Genomic DNA, 15,872 nt, shown 5'->3' on the forward strand with positions numbered 1-15,872 from the left:
TCAATAGCATCCAATAGGTACTAACCTAACCCTTTGTGAGACTTCAAAGAATCCAATTTGGGGCCCCATCACTGGGGCATTTGAATAAGTAGAGTTGCTTGATTTTACATTTCATTTGTTGCCCATCATAACATCACAGCACAAGATCAACAACTATTTTCTCTGATATTGCTGCAGCATCATTGCATATTCGCATCTCTGCCACCTCCTTGTCCTGGCGCTTGTGACGTACTTCCACTACGACCACCCAACGAAGAGGTCTGTCCCGGGGATGACTGGTCTCCTCCAGCGCCGTATATCTGAAAACTCTGGTCTGCTCCCCAGTTGGCCATCTGCGTATAGTTTTCAAAGGCATTCTATTCCAAGTTAGAAACGGGTACAAGTGATCTCTTGACGGAAACGCTTCTTACCCAGTCAAAGTTCGCACCCATATCCATCCCAGCATTAGTGTTGGCTCCCAGGTTACTGAACATGGAGGAGAAAGGGGAAGCTGGACCAGCCCCAGCGAATCCATCGGTTTGAAAGTCAAGTCCTTCAGACCCAGGCATGCCAAAGTCCATGCCCATAAAGGCGGCCGGGTTAGGCGTCGAAAAGGGGTTGGCCGTCGCATTGAAATCGGGCAAGCTGTTTGGTGAGACAAAACCCGGCGCCATAGCCGGCGAAACATCAGTCCCAACACCTTGCGTCAGGCCTGGCATTGGCGATGGAGCGCCCGGCATTTCTGGACCGATCGAGGCAGGGTCCTTGATCTTATCTAGCATGATATCGATGACCTTGGCCGCCTTGAATGCTTCCATCGAGGTATCTGCAAGTGTGTTCCAAATTTCTCTCGCTGTTTCTAAGCTGCCAATCATTTTGGATCGTTGGTCATCGTTCCAAGTTGAAGCACCCTCATCGTCTTGGGGAACTGAAGACTGCGCGGCAATGTTGTCAAAATGGAGATCAAGAATGACCAGCATTGCAGGCAACGTAAAGTCTTTGGTAGCGATCGACTTCACAAACCAACTGACTGAGCGCAGCCTCCCGTTGGATTGTGATTCTCGGTACAATACTGCCAGATGATCGAGCGCGGTCAATGATGCTTCAATTGCAGCCCTCCGAGAGTGTGCATATCTTGCGCTCTGCCTCGCCCTGGGAAGGTATTTTCGGTGAAGCAAGCATAGAATCTTCTGGTATAAGATATCGACATTGAACCTGGCAATGATCAGAGTCACTGGATCATGGGACCCTTCTAATGTCGTCAACTTCAAATGCGGCGGTAATTCTTGCATGATCTGTCGTAGTTTGGCATCGAATCGAATAATCTCGTCGTAAGGCACATGCTTGCCAACTTGCCCTGTAGCCTGGAGGATGTTTCCCAACTCAAAGCATAATCTTGACTTGGCAATCATGTAGGCGATGGGAGTAGCGACAGTGGATGGTCGAGAAGGGGGCAGCTCCTTGACGCTGGGATTGAACTCATCGTCAAATATGTTATTGGGCAATTGGGTGTCGCAATCATTTTCGTAGATCATGCTGGGCAGAGAAACCTGATGGGAGAAGATAACGTCCGACATTCGTACGAGAGCCCACGTCCGCCGTCTCATTTCCTAACAATGATCAGCAAACCCGTATTAGCAGCAGACCAGCGTGCAGCTTACCGCTTGAAATGGTGTAATTGACGGAAACCATTTAGCGTCTCGGTGGTAACCCATTCGATACGCGATTCGAACAATTAAAGACACGATTAACCACAATCCTAGGTCAGCATCCCATCGAGACGAATATTCTCCAAATACATAGAGTATCATAGTCTCAACCGTATATTCGTTAGGTTTTGTATAGTCTGATTTGATCAGGCATTGCACCGTGCGTAAACGGTATTCGTTTGCAAGCTCAAGGGTTCGTCCTCTCCACTCAGGAGGTTCGTCGCCCACTTTATGGTAACTCAGCATTGCTAGGCAGAGAACCGAGTAGAGCATACCAAGCCACATAATGGGTGTCTTGTTGGGATCTTGCCAGTGGTCTTTCAGCTGCTGTTGAAATGTTGGTCCATGAATGATGTTGACAGCATTATCCATGGAGTTGAAATATCGACTGCAGAGCGTCAGAACAGCAGATTTGGGGGGAAGCTCTGCTCTTATTTCAATCTCGGAAGCTGGGAGTGCTCCTAGCAGGAGTGTCGGCCCCTCTCTTGCAGCCATGGGTTTTGAAGATTTGACTCGCTCATAACTTGTTTCTAACTCCTTTTTGTGAGACGTGAAGTAGTTTTTCACCTCAGATATATCGGCAAGGAGGGTATGCCAATGTTCCTGGCCAACATACAGCGACTTGCCTTTGTCTGTGTCCACTTTAAGAAAACCCAAAGACGTGGCCAGTCCCTCCTCTTCGTCACTGTTTTCCTCCTCATCATATGCCATTGCATTGTCGTCTCCTTTTCCAGCCTTGGCGGAAGATCCGCTGTCCGTGGTGGATTGTGTTGTCGCTGCTCCAGCGGCTGCGGCGGATGCAGCATCTACATTAGCACCTCCGTGCATAAGGGATAAAACTAAGCCTTCTAAACGGTCAATACGATTCTGCATGTCATCAGGACTCGAGTCTCCTTGACTTTGATTCTTCTTGCGTGTAACCGGCGTGGCATAAGAGCATGAGGTGGTCCCCATACCCTCGCGCTTCGTACAATTGCTGCAAGGATGACTTCTGTCACATTTTCTGATGGATATTAGTAAGGATGAGGAGTTGAGAGGTGTCATTTGAACTCACAGCCTACGGACGATGTTAGTAAATATTGATGCACTACTCTAGGGGTAACCTACTTGCGCGTCCTACAAGGATAGCAGCTTAGAGGCACGCGATTCCTCTTCCTCACAACACGGAACTGTTCCTCGGGAGACCGGGCTCCCTGAGATGAGTTTGTCGAAGGAGGAGTTGGGGTCATTGTGACAAGGGGAACGAAACGACCAGGGCGTTTCAATAGATAAGATGAGGGATCCGACTCTAATATTGGTAGAGAATGATGAGACAAGAGTTGGTCAGCGCCAGTGGAAACCCCATCAATATATTGAGTCTTGAGCTGTTGGCGGAACCCAAAAGAGCTCGGTATGAATAATACAACGCCCTTCCAGAATACTGCCGCAGCTACGGCAACCTAGTCAACAGAAGACTTGTCTGACCAACCGGGAAATGCGGCTCTACGAGTCAACCCGCCTGGTAAGCCAATGTCGATGTCGTAACACAGTTGCGCAGGACAATGGAACCGTTTCGCCCCAAACGATCTCCAGGAACCCAGAGGTGGCGTTGATCAAGTCCGACACGTCCGTACGCCCTTAGGCCTGCAGCAACAGCGAATTGACACGGTACAGCACAGCCTCCCACTTGAGGCACCGCACAGTGTGATACAGCGAAGGTGAAAGGGCGGATGGTGATAATCCGTGGAGATATCGGGGGCCGGGGGCACCCAAAGTTGCGGTCTGCTGGGAATGTGTGATGGGGGACTCAATTCTAGGCAATAGGACTTTGCAGGACACTCGCTATAGTTGATGACCGAGATCGTAGCGATAGCGAGGTCGCGAACCCGTCAGGGAGGAAGAAGACGGCAACGGGAGGCGAAGATAGCGAGGAGACGGCCCAAAGAAGACGCCTGAGCTCAAGCTACCTATAGAACGTCACAGATGGATTCCAAGTCCAGACAGAAAGAAATGGATGGAGAATGGCGGGTTGTTTTTTTGTCGAGTCGATAATTACTCAGTAAGCTCAGTCAGCAGAGGAACAGAGGCTGTGAGGGCAGATGACGCAGGATATCCAAACAGAGGATCAATGAGGTGATAGAGGCTGGTCATGGAGGTGTCGGTACCTCCGGTGCCTTGCTTCAAATAAGGAGAGAAACGAGAAGATCTCTGAAAAGGGTGGAAAGGAAAAGGGCTAGATCTGAATCCAATTTTTGGTCTCCAGAATGTCCCGTCAGCATCAGCCTTATTAAACCGCCCGGCAGCCTGGGAATGAGGAACAAACGAACTAGTTAGGCACCGCAGTCAGGTCAAGGAACGCGTGTGCGTCCCAGCATCGATGCGAGATGCAGCAAGATGGTGGGGTTGTTTTACATTCACAGAGACAAGGGTACCTTATTTAATTCTTGTCTTCGTTCTTCGCTTTAAAAGAGCCTTTGTGATACCTCTGCTGTCTTGCACGTGTCTTTCCTGTGCTTAGTTAGGAGGCATCCATCCCAGTGCTCTCTGCAACTGGCATAGTTTACCTGGGCCTCTTTTTTATTATTAGCTTCTACAACATGATGGCTGAAGTCAGCCAGGTGCAGTAACATCACTTGACGGGCGTTACGGCAACTATCTCAATCCAACGAACCACAATCTGCTAAAAAGAGCCAAAGTCGCAAATCTTACTTGCCTAGCCTGTGAGTCATTCTCGTTCATCGGATTCGACATCTGCTGTATGGATACTCGGATTTCGGGGCCGGCCCATGTTTATCACCGATATTTGTCATTAAACTCCATCACACCACACTCTTCGCTCTGTATCTAAGGCCTTCTATTGCCAGTTCCCTGACTTACACTACTATTATGGACAGACACTATGTCGATCCGATCATTGTAGTACGTTACAAAACGAACATTGGAAACCAGCGGTAACTCCATCGTCTTTGGCAAATTACAATGTAGCTGCAGCTATGATCGCCTAGAAATGGTGATGTTTACATATCTCTCCATGCTCGACTACTCCTGTAGATATTGTGAACCAATTCCTGTCCAGCTCCCAGAAGAAGCTGATATGACCAATTAGAAGTATCCGGGAGCCCAACACATGATGTAGCCTGACCATTCGGTGAGCCATTAGTTAGTTGCATGATACGTTTGAGAAGAGCTCAGCAGCGCTGTTTTATATGGCCACAATATTCTTGGATAAAGGCCCTGCGCCTTAGCTTTCAACCCCCTGGGACTTCAGGACTTCTTGGCCTCGTTTCCTCTCCTCAATTTGCCACTCGATAAACCACTAGCCAGAACGCTTGATATTGCATTGCCAGATACTATCACTCAAACGGTTGGGTTTTACCAGGGCCAGCCAGGCAGTGCAACATTCAGCAGTACGCGACGGGCTATTGTCACGCCTTCTTAACATAAATGCGTCATGAGTTTCGTAGAGTATGTATTCTCGCATCAAACAGCTGTGGGAGCGCTGACGCTGTACTTGGTAAGGAACTCGGCGTCGTTGGCCATTTCCTCCTTGACCTATGGATTTGTCAGCCTTAGTCAAAGCGAAAATGTGAATGCAGCTTACAATATCCAGTCCACCAACGAGCTCGCCATCAATCCAGAGCTGCGGGTATGTTGGCCAGTCCGCAAATTCCTTGAGCCCCTGTCTAACTTCGTCGTCGGCGAGGATGTTGAAGAAACCATACTTGACCGAGTTGTCGCGCAGTAGCCCAACCAATTGTCTGGAGAAGCCGCATTGAGGAGAGCTAGGTGTACCTTTCATAAAGAGCATGACGGGTGCAGCCTTCACGAGGTCCCCAAGACGCTTGAAAAGTTCCTCCTTCTTTTTCTCGGGATCTTGCTCCTCGGCATCGGCACCGTTGGTATCGATACCGTTCTGTGCGCTTTCCTCTGAATTCTGACCAGATTGCTTTGCCTGTGTCTCGATCGCCGTGCGCACCTTTACGGCACTACTGCCACTCACAGTCTCGACAACTTGGCCGTTCCTCAAAAGAACAAGGAAAGGGACTGCAGTGACATCGTACGTCTCGCTGAGGTCACTCAGGTCCTCTGCGTTGATGGAAACCCACTTTGTGGTAGGAGGTTCGGTGACTGGATATTCGGAAGCGAGGGTCGACAAGACGGTGGCCATTTGCGCGCATGGTGCGGCCCACGGCGCATGAAACGATGCGACGACGAGGGTAGTGGAAGGGACAGAACTGAGCAGCTGCTCCCACTCGGGGATACTGTTAATTTCCGTGATGGTAGACATTTTGGTGGTAGTGAGATGGATGCGTCAGGGTTTCAATCTGATAAGAGACGGGAGAGAAAGAGCAGTCGGAGTCAAATTGGTTCAAGGCAAGGCCGGTCAGTCACAACTCATTTAATCTCCACGGAATTTGGGGGGCAAAGGTTGACTTTGGCGGGGAACAAATACTGGTATCCAATGACAGGCAAGGCGAAAGAAAAAGAGGGAAAGACAATTCTCTGTGTAAGAGCACGGTACTTGGGGTTTGTGAATACGACTCTACGTCGACTAATAACTCCATTCAAGCTTAGAGCACATAAATTCGTGCTTGTATATAAATTACTTGCACATCTTATCTATCATCAAAGAAAATCAGGGTCTATCAGTTTTCACAAACCCAGAGAGGCAGTGGTATGGAGAGAGGAGGGGCAACAGATTGTGCAAATAGAAAATTGTCCTTGCGTCATTTCCTTTGGCTTGTACTTCATGTCTGGTGGATAGGTAAGTAGGTACCTACCTAGGTAATATCAGCCCTCCGCTGCCGGAGCTGTGTACTTGCATATAGCCTTGGTAGATGCATTCTGATATGTAATGCTGACATTGACAGCTCCCATCGCTATAACCAGTTAACAGCTCATCAAAGCAGCACAACGGAGCACACAGCGCATAGAGGCATGAACAGCGCAGCTTGACCCCGCTCAGCCCACTGTAGACCAGCTAGACCGCCCCAAGGTTGGGCATTCTTTAAGCTACCAGCATTACCTCAGTTCACTGATGCAGACGACGCAAGAAGCTACATCATCAGCCACACTTCAAGAAACCCACTTCTGGGACCTTTTACTGTATGGTTTCCTAAGGTAGGTTTCCACCGTCCCCCGATCTACGTTCAGTTTCCATCCTCAACTTCTCCCAAAGACAGCTCGCACAGCAATATCTCGACGCTGTGCGATACCAGACGTACTGGAGAATTGATCACGGTAATCCTTCCCCTGACTACGCCTCCGCAACTTTGATCTTCTCTCTCCGTGTGGAGCTGCCGCCGCCGCAGCAACGGTGTCAACGTCACCCCCAACCTCCGTCATCCTAGCTCGTCAGCTTCCGCTTCAGCTTCAAGTCTGCCTCACTCCGTTTTAACATCTCAAGAATCCCCAAGATGGCATCTCTCAATACCTCGATAAATGGCCCGTCCATCAAGAGTAGTTACAGCAGTGTTGTTAACGGTGCCCCGCCATCTTCCGAGTCTCCCACTCATGCTCACTGGGCCCTTTTCTCGGTCCAGGCCCCTCTTTTGAATGCCTTCCAAGACAGCGGAGCCAAGGAGAGTATTCTCAAGGTCCAAGGAACAGGCGGTATGTTACACACAAGGGGATGTCTATCATCCCGTCAGCCCGCTAATATTTATACAGAAAGCGACCTCGCCGATCTGATTGAGGACTTTAGTGAAGGGCGCATTCAATTCGCATTTGCCAAGGTCAAGGATCCCAACAGTGGCCTTCCTAAAAACATATTGATCGCATGGTGTGGAGGAGGTGTTCCTGAGCGAACCAAGGGCTACTTCACCAGCCATCTTGCTGCGGTTTCCAAGATCCTCCACGGATACCATGTTCAGATTACCGCTCGCTCCGAGAGCGACCTCGAAATTGATGCCATCATGCAAAAGGTGGCCGATGCTTCCGGCGCCAAGTACTCAGCGGGAAGCTCAGACAGTCCTCGTTCTGCTGCACCTCCTCCCGTCAAGACCAAACCTGTCTTCACCCCGACAGCCTCCAGCCGTGCCAACCCACTCGTCGCTGCTCGATCCAAAAGAGAGGAAAATGTCGACGAGGATGGGTGGGGCGCTGATGCTCCTCCTGTCACAAGGACTCAGATTGAAAAGGTCGAATCTGCTTACAAGCCTACAAAGGTCAACATTGCTGATCTCAGCAAGCAACCCACAGCGACTACCAGCGGAAGCGCCCCCGTCAAGCGCGACGACACACCAGGCGACGTAGTGAAGGGAGGCTATCAACCCATTGGCAAGGTCGATATTGCAGCTATTCGTGCTCAGGCTCAAAAGGACCAGGATGACAGGCCAACTCCTGTGAAGGGATCCTACGAACCCGTTGGAAAGGTTGACATTGCTGCAATCCGGGCACAGGCTAAGCCTGTTGCCTCGGAGAAACCTCAGGAGGACGAGACCCGACCTGTATCGGAACGCATGTCTGCTTTCTCTCAGCCAGCTCAGTCAGAACGTCTAACATCCCTTCCTAAACCCAAGGTCGCCAACAAGTTTGGTGGTGCAGGAGGCTTTTCGGGCACAAAGGCTCCCACACCCGGTGGCTTAGGCTTTGGAGCTCCCGCTCCTGCAAAGTCTGCCCCTGTTGGTGCTGCAAGCCGTACATTTGCTGATCAAGGCGGAAAGACTCCTGCCCAACTATGGGCCGAGCGAAAGGCCAGGGAGAGGGGGGAGGACACCTCTAGTACTCCCGCCCCTGCTCCTGTCGGTAGCACTTCCCCTGTTCAACCACAGAAGAGCGGAAGCGAGTGGAAGAGTGGCTACTCTGGTAAGAGCTGGGCTCCAGTGCAGACTGGCGATTATGGTCGCGGCGTGCCTGGACAGATTAGCCAGGAAAACACAGGCGAGCAACCTGAGGATACACCAGCATCGCCTTCAGGTGTGTCAGCTCTGCGAGACCGGTTCAAGGACACTGCCCCTATCAGCGCGGGGGCCCCTGCCCCTCCCGCTGCTCGCCCTGCAGAGGACGACACTACACCGCCGCCTGTTCCTAGCGGTCGACCTTCGGGAGGCTTTGCCCTTCCCGGACTCCCCAGCCGGCCAGCACCTGCAGATGAGCAGGATGACGAACGGGAAGACCCCTCCGCTTACCAAACAGCTACAGAGCGCGAGAGATCCCCCTCACCCCCTCGCGTTGCTGTTCCAGTCAGCCGTGGACCTGTGCCAGAAGTCGGCACCCCGCCTGAGCAGCGAGCTCCACCTCCTATTACTCCTAACCAGATTGATGTACCCAAAGAGTCTGATCTCGCAGACGATAAGGAGGTTTCATCTACCGCCCGTTTTGCTGGCGGTGCGCCTGCAGGTATTGCCGTAGGCGCTGCTGTTGGGGTCGGAGCTGCTGCTGCTGCCGGCGCCCTCGAGCGTGAGCCCAGTCCGGAGCCAGAGCCTCAGCACGCTCCTGAACCCGCAGCTCAGCCAGCTCAAGAGTCTCAGGTTGGTTATCGTGCCGTGATCCAATACGACTACGAGAAGGCTGAAGACAACGAAATCGACCTGGTCGAGGGCGACATCGTTACTAACATTGACATGGTGGATGAAGATTGGTGGATGGGCACTAACTCACGAGGTGAGAGCGGCTTATTCCCCAGTAACTACGTTGAACTGGTGGGGGATGATGATTCAGAGCAACCAACTGCGGCGGCGGCACCTCCTACACCACCACCTGTTGCTGAGCCCGAGACTCAAGCTCAGGCTGCTGCTGCTGCTGAGGCCGGCCACACGGCCGTTGCCCTCTACGATTACGAGGCGGCAGAAGATAATGGTAAGATACACACAACGCTTAAGAAGCAGTCACTAAATCCAATTTGCAGAATTGAGCTTCCCTGAAGATGCCACAATTACTAATTTGGAGTTCCCTGACGAAGATTGGTGGTTCGGTCACTATGCTGGACAAGCCGGTCTATTCCCTGCCAATTACGTGCAACTCAACCAGTGATCTTTGGGCGTGCTCTGTTATCAATGATGAGGCGAAAGGAATGCATTAAGCCTATGGGGTGGGGAAAAACTTGACCGTAGATGAAAGAACGCTGTCAGCTCGCGTACAGTTCCAAAACAAACGATTCAATATCCTATATGCATATCAATTGGTTATATCAAGAGTATATGATACAATAGCTATTGCCGTGTACGTGGAAACGACGAGCTACGCCCATCAATCATTCAGTATGCTCGAACATTGAACCGCAGTCGGCTGTTCAGTCCGGTTACGGGATTTACTTGTCCTGATAATGCCACGTCCACCGTCTCTGTGAGAGAACGTAATATATTAGTTAATCATGAGACAGGGTATTTGTAACTTCTTTTACAAATTATGTGAAGAGGTCTCATGATTCTTGGAGTTTTCATAGGGCCATGCGCGGGCTGGTTATATGTATCGTGGGGATCGTATCTCGGTACTTTGTTTTGCTGAGGCAGGCCGCTTAAAAGAGGCAGTCACAACAATCGATGCTATCAAGTGACACACATTAGTAGGTATTCACTTCGGTCTGGTTTTGTGCTCGCGCGGGGCTCAATTGGTGCTAGTCAAGAGCTTCCAATGGTTGATAATGCCGATGACTACACGAGAGTTGACTTACCAGCACTCGCATCCCTCTTCAGCAACACAGCAACAGCACATGGCCGCCAGACAAGCTGTCAAGCAGCCGCCACCGCCGCGCTTGCCGCCACTTTGTTGAGGAGGCGCTTGTTGATATTGCATGGGGGGTTGGCCTTGGGGTGGACCGTAATATTGCCCTTGAGGGGGACCATACTGTCCCTGAGGAGGGCCATACTGGCCTTGGGGAGGGCCGTATTGACCTTGGGGGGGACCGTAAGACTACGAAACGAGATAATTAGCAATCGCGATCGAGGTTTTTTATATTTTTTTCTTTTCTTTGATCGCTTGGGTAACGAACAGGCTGGGGATGCTGAGGGTAACCGCCGCCACCGCCGCCGCCGTAGTAATCTTGAGCAGACATGGTACAGATAAACGAAGCTGTTGTTGCTGCGATTGAGGTGCGTACGATAGACCGCCTATAGGTGATGTGTGAAGAAGAAGCGCAGGTGAGGTGCCGGCTTGGAAAGAAATGATGGAGATGAGAGGGTGGAGGAGGAGAAGTACTAAACCATTGCGCCCGCCATGTAAGAAGTATCGAGGTCACGGGCAGCGGATCTTCAATTGGCCATCGGCAACAGCCATCTATCATGTAGAACATTTGAGACTGGAACAATGAGAGAGCTTGATCAGCCAATTAGAGGCTCGTAATGCCTGCTGTGGGGACCTGAGGTCCGTCTGATCGGTAGTGCGGCATGAACGAGACGTTGCTCTTGGCGAGTACGGAGTAAGAAAACTTCTGATCTTGAGGCGAGGTGCCAAAAATACTCAGTCTATGTTTCTCTGAATCTACACGTATCCTAAGTTGAAGTTACCTGAATCCTTTTGTCGCCTACTTAGGCTGGCTGTCCCGAGGTTTCTTGCCCCCCCCCTTAGGTTCCATGCCTTGAGTCTAGACTGGAGCCCGAGCATCTCAGGATTCAGATTGATCAACTGATGTCATTTTCAGCCAAGAACAAATGTGTGTCATAAACTTCTTCTTCAGCCACAACCCGCCATCCCCCGGTAACCTTAGTAGGTAAACCAGCCAGTCTCTCATCAATTGTACTCCGTAGATGGCTACCATCATGACGAAGCCTTTGCCTCCTGAGGTGTGGAAAGTATACCACAGCTTAACACTGGTCTCGGGTTACCCGTGCCGTCCTTACCGAGGACGGGCCACCGACGTTCTGTGCCGACAGCTGTACTTTTATTCGCTTGGACCTCTGAGCCACTTCCAATTACCAGTGGTCTCTGTTTGATGAATCAACAGAAGTCCCGGCATACCTGGTAATGCTTGCATCTTGGTTAACATTTCTCGCAGATACATTTGTCCTACCCTGGCAATCAATTAGCAACAATTTCAAAATGTGGCTGTAAAACGAGGCCCAGGAAGGAAAGGAAATTTTGAAATACTGCAACATACCTAGTAATTGTCGTTGCAGTATTTATATTGGGTACACTGTTAATATATAAGTCGATCGATTGTGAGTTCTTCACACCAAGGAACAAATCTCATTCAAGGTCACAAACCCCAGAAAGATACAACAAAATGTCGAGTAAAATCACGTGTTCTTTTCGTTCCAGACTGCAACCACAGTCAAATACAAAAATGGCCTTCCAGAGCCTGATAGAGATTGCATCCACTGCTTCAAATCATTAGAGCATGGGACTTCCTGCAAATCTCATGCCTTTTATCCCGTGGCCCTGTCCACCGTCATGAAACTACCGAATATGCACAACGTGACATGGCCATGTCTAGTTCTCTTTGATCTACTGCTCCTCCTCGCCCTGGGGCTCCTCAAAATCCTCATCATCATCGTCGTCGAAGCTGCCAGCAGGCACCTCGTACAGACGGAGGATAGACTTGTTCGGGTCCTTGACGAGGACAAACTTGGCATCTTGGCTCTCGCTGCTGAGACACATGTCGGCGATAGTGCGAACAATACCCCAACCATTGGAGAGAGAGAGGTTCATCTGGTTAGCGAAATCGCGGGGCTTCCAGCCGATAACGCCCAATACGACGTGCTTGTCATTGGAACGGGGGGTAAGACGGGAAACAAAACTGCAGATCGATTAGCAAAACATTCAAGTATCACTAAACTAGCAAACTCACCCAAGCTTCATCACGTCTGCGCTGGCAAGGATGCTCTGCACTGTCCAGCGGGCGAGCTTGCAACTATTGTTCTTCATCTCGGTAGCAACAACAGCACCACGCTGTGTAACAAGCTTGCTTCGCCAGTCAAGTGCACCGCCGCTGCCTTGAGCCTTGCTGTCAAACTCATTGAGAGCATGGATGCTGACGTGCTGGTCCTCGCCGCTGATGGCGTTCCTTTGAACAGCGTCGACCTCTGTTCGGACGACAAGGTGGACAGGCTCCTCCTCGTTGAGGGAAAGGTCGAACCGTCGGTACTTGTAGGCCTTGCTGGCAGGAGGGTCGGTATCCTCAGACGAGTTGTAGAAGGGATTGCCGTGAGCCATAGTGACCTTCGACGACTCGCTCTCGATGACGACCTGGTTAGTGAAGTTGTGGTTGATGTAGGTGGCCTCCTCGGCAAGGGCATTGGGTTGGTTGATGGTGTCCTTACTACCATCAGCAGCATCGAGAGGAGCATCGGCAGCATTCTCATTGACCGTCACCATATCAAGAGCGGCATTATCGCGCTTGTCCAAAAAGATCTTGTTACCCTGTCGAGAAATGACAATGTCCCAGGGGTAAACGGATCGAGGAGAGCACATGAGCATGGACAAAATACTATCCGTGGCAAAGATAGTTGCCTCGTCCTTCTCGGCAAGCTCTTGGATTACGGGATCGGATGAGGTGGTAACGTTGTAGGCAGCACGGTCGATTGGTGTGAGCTTCTTCTCGGCACCCTTGACAGGCTGCTTGTCATAAGAGCGGTCATAGTGGTAGAGGAAACCGTAGTCATCGATATCCTCGCCCTCGTCGGTGTCGAGATTCAGTTTAGCCAAGCGGTTGAAGTCGATCTCCTCAAGAAGCTTCCACTCAGCCTTGACATTGATACTGGCGTCTCGGTTACGAGCAGGCTTGTCATAATCCTTCCAGCCAAAGCGGCGACCGCCACGACCAGGATTGGATCGACCACCTCGGTCGTAGCCCTGTCGACCAGCGGCACCGGCGCCGCCTCTCTGAAGCTGGGTTCGTCCGCCCCGGGCACCGGCCTGGCCTCCACGTTGGCCACGGCCACGAGTGAAGACGGCCCCGCGGCCGTATCTTGACTTTGTCGAGTCTCGGACGTTACTAACGACTGAGAATGTTGATTCGTCCTCGGCAGGAGGGGCATTAAAGGTGATGGCGTGGCTAGAGCCATAGACTTGTTGGTCTGCAGGAATTATTGCGGTCAGCCAAGAGCTTATTTAAGACGAGTATGATCTCGACAGAGAATAGAACAACACGACAACACGATATGACCTACCTCGGAAATTCCTGTTGTACTGTGCTCGTCCACCTCGCTCTCTATCCTTGCCCTCGGCAGTCCAGTCGGCCATGCGTCCCAGCTTATCGCCCTTGGAGAAAGGCGCATATGGAACGCCGTTGAGGGTAGTCTCAGTGGTGACTGCAGGACCCCAACCGTCACCGGCGGGGCAGCTTTCGCAGATCTTGACGTAGTCGAGAGAGTCCGCCATTTTGGAAAGAACAATATCGATGATTTCTTTGCGCTTTCGGATGCGCGATAGGCGAAATCAATCAAAGAAGCTTGGTGTTGGCTTCGGAAGCGGGGGATGCGTCAATCAATCTTTCGGTTCACAAGCGATGCTAGAATTTGGACATCCACGACGAATTTGTGGTGGGGTGGAGTGGGGCTTGAAAAAAACACTCAAGCCCCGCGGTGCTGATTGTGTGCCTCAGCCACGGCACTCAGCCACGTTTAACAGGCATAGGGTAAACATAAACTTCACTCAATAGGTAGAGCAGATCATTTTGAACGGTTGTAGGTCAAAATTGACTTATGCATGATGTTGCGCGCCCTGTACAGTAATATGCTCCTCTTATTATTGACAAATAAGAGGGACAGGAGAGACCGAGACACATGTGATTCCAACAGATTTCGTAACTTATAACAGCCAGAATAGGTGGGGACAGTTGCTGGAGATATGCTCATAAAAATTAAGATGTCAAAACAGCAAATAGAAACATACAAACAACAGCTGTCGTCTCCCCTGACTCGAAAAATACAAAGCAAACTCCTATTCACACATCATCGTGTCCTTACCGCCGAACACGTTGTCGATAGCATCTCGCACCTCAAATTCCTCCATTACAGCACCAAAGCTTAACCAAGTCAGTATATGCTGGCGTGACGTTGCAGAAAACTTACCCATAGCATCTCACTTTTCGAATGAGTTCTTCACTCAGCTTTCGGAAGTCAACCACCTCCAACTCATTTGCCCTTGGGTGTGACATGAGCATACCCCATGACATGACAGGAGTTACCTCACCATCGAGGTCGATACTCTTACTTAAATCCAATAAAGTGGCAAGGTCTGCCTTTGGAACTTCCCATGTCTTCTGGTTCGTATCGCCATCCAATGGAATATGGGTTTTCCCGAAGGGCAAACCTGGTCTTGTTTCTGGAGCCGGGCCTGGTGGGCACGATGCCATAAGTGCATGCCCACAGGGTTCGCCTTCAGGCTCAGATGCTCTCTCAACCATGAACTGAATATGCGTCATGCACGGCCTCTCGAGACTATATGTACCCGCGATCTGTTAGCTGATCTAACCATCAACATGTCCTGCCAAAGCTCACCCATGGCGCAATGCAACTCGCGTCATATCACATAGAGGGATCACTGGGGATTGTTCGAGTAGGAGTTATCGTACGTTAAAACGAAGTCAATGCCCGCCTGTTCCAGCTCAGAATTTCCACGATAAAAGGGCTGAGGCATTCCATGCGGTTGGCCTGTCGTGGAGCCTTGATCGACGGCCACAGGTAGGTTCAATGGAGAGCCAACCGATGGCGCTGTCGATCGCGAGGTCAAGGGCGGAGAACTTGTATTGGCCGAGTCGGGACCACGGCTCGTCGCGCTGCCTGCTACATGCGGGCTGCTATATTGAAGCCCAGCCTGCGCCAAAGTGTCTCGCAGCCGATTGTTCTCATCGGCCAATCTCTCCCTATCCAATGAAACATTGCTGAAGACCTCTTTAAGGCGAAGAACTTCATCTTCCAGTGCCTTGATGTAGAGCTCCTTTCTTTCGCGATGTGTTCTGACAAAGGACACATGTTAGATACAGGCATTCGTCAAGCTTGCGCAACATTACCTCTGTGCCTGACGATTCAGCTCTTGCCGCCTGGTCAAGGCAGGCTTGCTGTTGGGCTTGGGCCCTCGCTTCTTGGGGGGGTTTCCATCTAAAGCATCAATCAGTCCCGTGAGCAGCAACACGGCAGGGGAGTCACGTCTGAAATGCTTACCGCGCGTCGTCCTCTTATCGGTGAGACTCTTGTAAAAATCGGGATCGAGGGTGGAGGCCGCAGCATTGTCATCTTCTGAGCTGGCGACAACTCGGTCCGGCGAGAGTGACGAAGAAAAGGAACGCTCTGTCGCGCTAGCAAGATTGGCATTGAAGGCAGCCAT

At 50.9% G+C, this 15,872-nt stretch overlaps 6 protein-coding genes; 1 reads left to right on the plus strand and 5 right to left on the minus strand.

Moving 5' to 3' along the window:
* Positions 1 to 179: 179 nt before the first annotated feature.
* On the minus strand, positions 180 to 2,917 carry FFUJ_01512 (related to transcription activator protein acu-15; the record flags this gene model as incomplete). XM_023577883.1 has 4 exons in its annotated part: positions 180 to 332; positions 411 to 1,589; positions 1,641 to 2,664; positions 2,796 to 2,917. 4 exons carry the CDS (start codon positions 2,915 to 2,917, stop codon positions 180 to 182), a joined length of 2,478 nt encoding a protein of 825 aa, XP_023424063.1.
* A 2,230-nt stretch (positions 2,918 to 5,147) lies between these two features.
* FFUJ_01511 (probable glutaredoxin) lies at positions 5,148 to 5,955 on the minus strand (the record flags this gene model as incomplete). XM_023577895.1 has 2 exons in its annotated part: positions 5,148 to 5,219; positions 5,269 to 5,955. 2 exons carry the CDS (start codon positions 5,953 to 5,955, stop codon positions 5,148 to 5,150), a joined length of 759 nt encoding a protein of 252 aa, XP_023424064.1.
* A 1,129-nt stretch (positions 5,956 to 7,084) lies between these two features.
* On the plus strand, positions 7,085 to 9,641 carry FFUJ_01510 (related to ABP1-actin-binding protein; the record flags this gene model as incomplete). XM_023577906.1 has 3 exons in its annotated part: positions 7,085 to 7,280; positions 7,338 to 9,467; positions 9,517 to 9,641. The coding sequence occupies 3 exons, from the start codon at positions 7,085 to 7,087 to the stop codon at positions 9,639 to 9,641; spliced, it is 2,451 nt and encodes an 816-aa protein (XP_023424065.1).
* Positions 9,642 to 10,277: 636 nt separating this feature from the next.
* On the minus strand, positions 10,278 to 10,662 carry FFUJ_01509 (uncharacterized protein; the record flags this gene model as incomplete). XM_023577917.1 has 2 exons in its annotated part: positions 10,278 to 10,520; positions 10,600 to 10,662. The coding sequence occupies 2 exons, from the start codon at positions 10,660 to 10,662 to the stop codon at positions 10,278 to 10,280; spliced, it is 306 nt and encodes a 101-aa protein (XP_023424066.1).
* A 1,388-nt stretch (positions 10,663 to 12,050) lies between these two features.
* FFUJ_01508 (putative eukaryotic translation initiation factor 3 subunit 7) lies at positions 12,051 to 13,925 on the minus strand (the record flags this gene model as incomplete). XM_023577928.1 has 3 exons in its annotated part: positions 12,051 to 12,342; positions 12,394 to 13,621; positions 13,715 to 13,925. 3 exons carry the CDS (start codon positions 13,923 to 13,925, stop codon positions 12,051 to 12,053), a joined length of 1,731 nt encoding a protein of 576 aa, XP_023424067.1.
* Positions 13,926 to 14,486: 561 nt separating this feature from the next.
* FFUJ_01507 (related to AP-1-like transcription factor) lies at positions 14,487 to 15,872 on the minus strand (the record flags this gene model as incomplete). XM_023577939.1 has 5 exons in its annotated part: positions 14,487 to 14,571; positions 14,618 to 14,986; positions 15,121 to 15,504; positions 15,559 to 15,646; positions 15,710 to 15,872. The coding sequence occupies 5 exons, from the start codon at positions 15,870 to 15,872 to the stop codon at positions 14,487 to 14,489; spliced, it is 1,089 nt and encodes a 362-aa protein (XP_023425446.1).

This window comes from Fusarium fujikuroi, chromosome FFUJ_chr01 (assembly GCF_900079805.1).
Source record: "Fusarium fujikuroi IMI 58289 draft genome, chromosome FFUJ_chr01".
Taxonomy (NCBI): Eukaryota; Fungi; Ascomycota; class Sordariomycetes; order Hypocreales; family Nectriaceae; genus Fusarium; species Fusarium fujikuroi.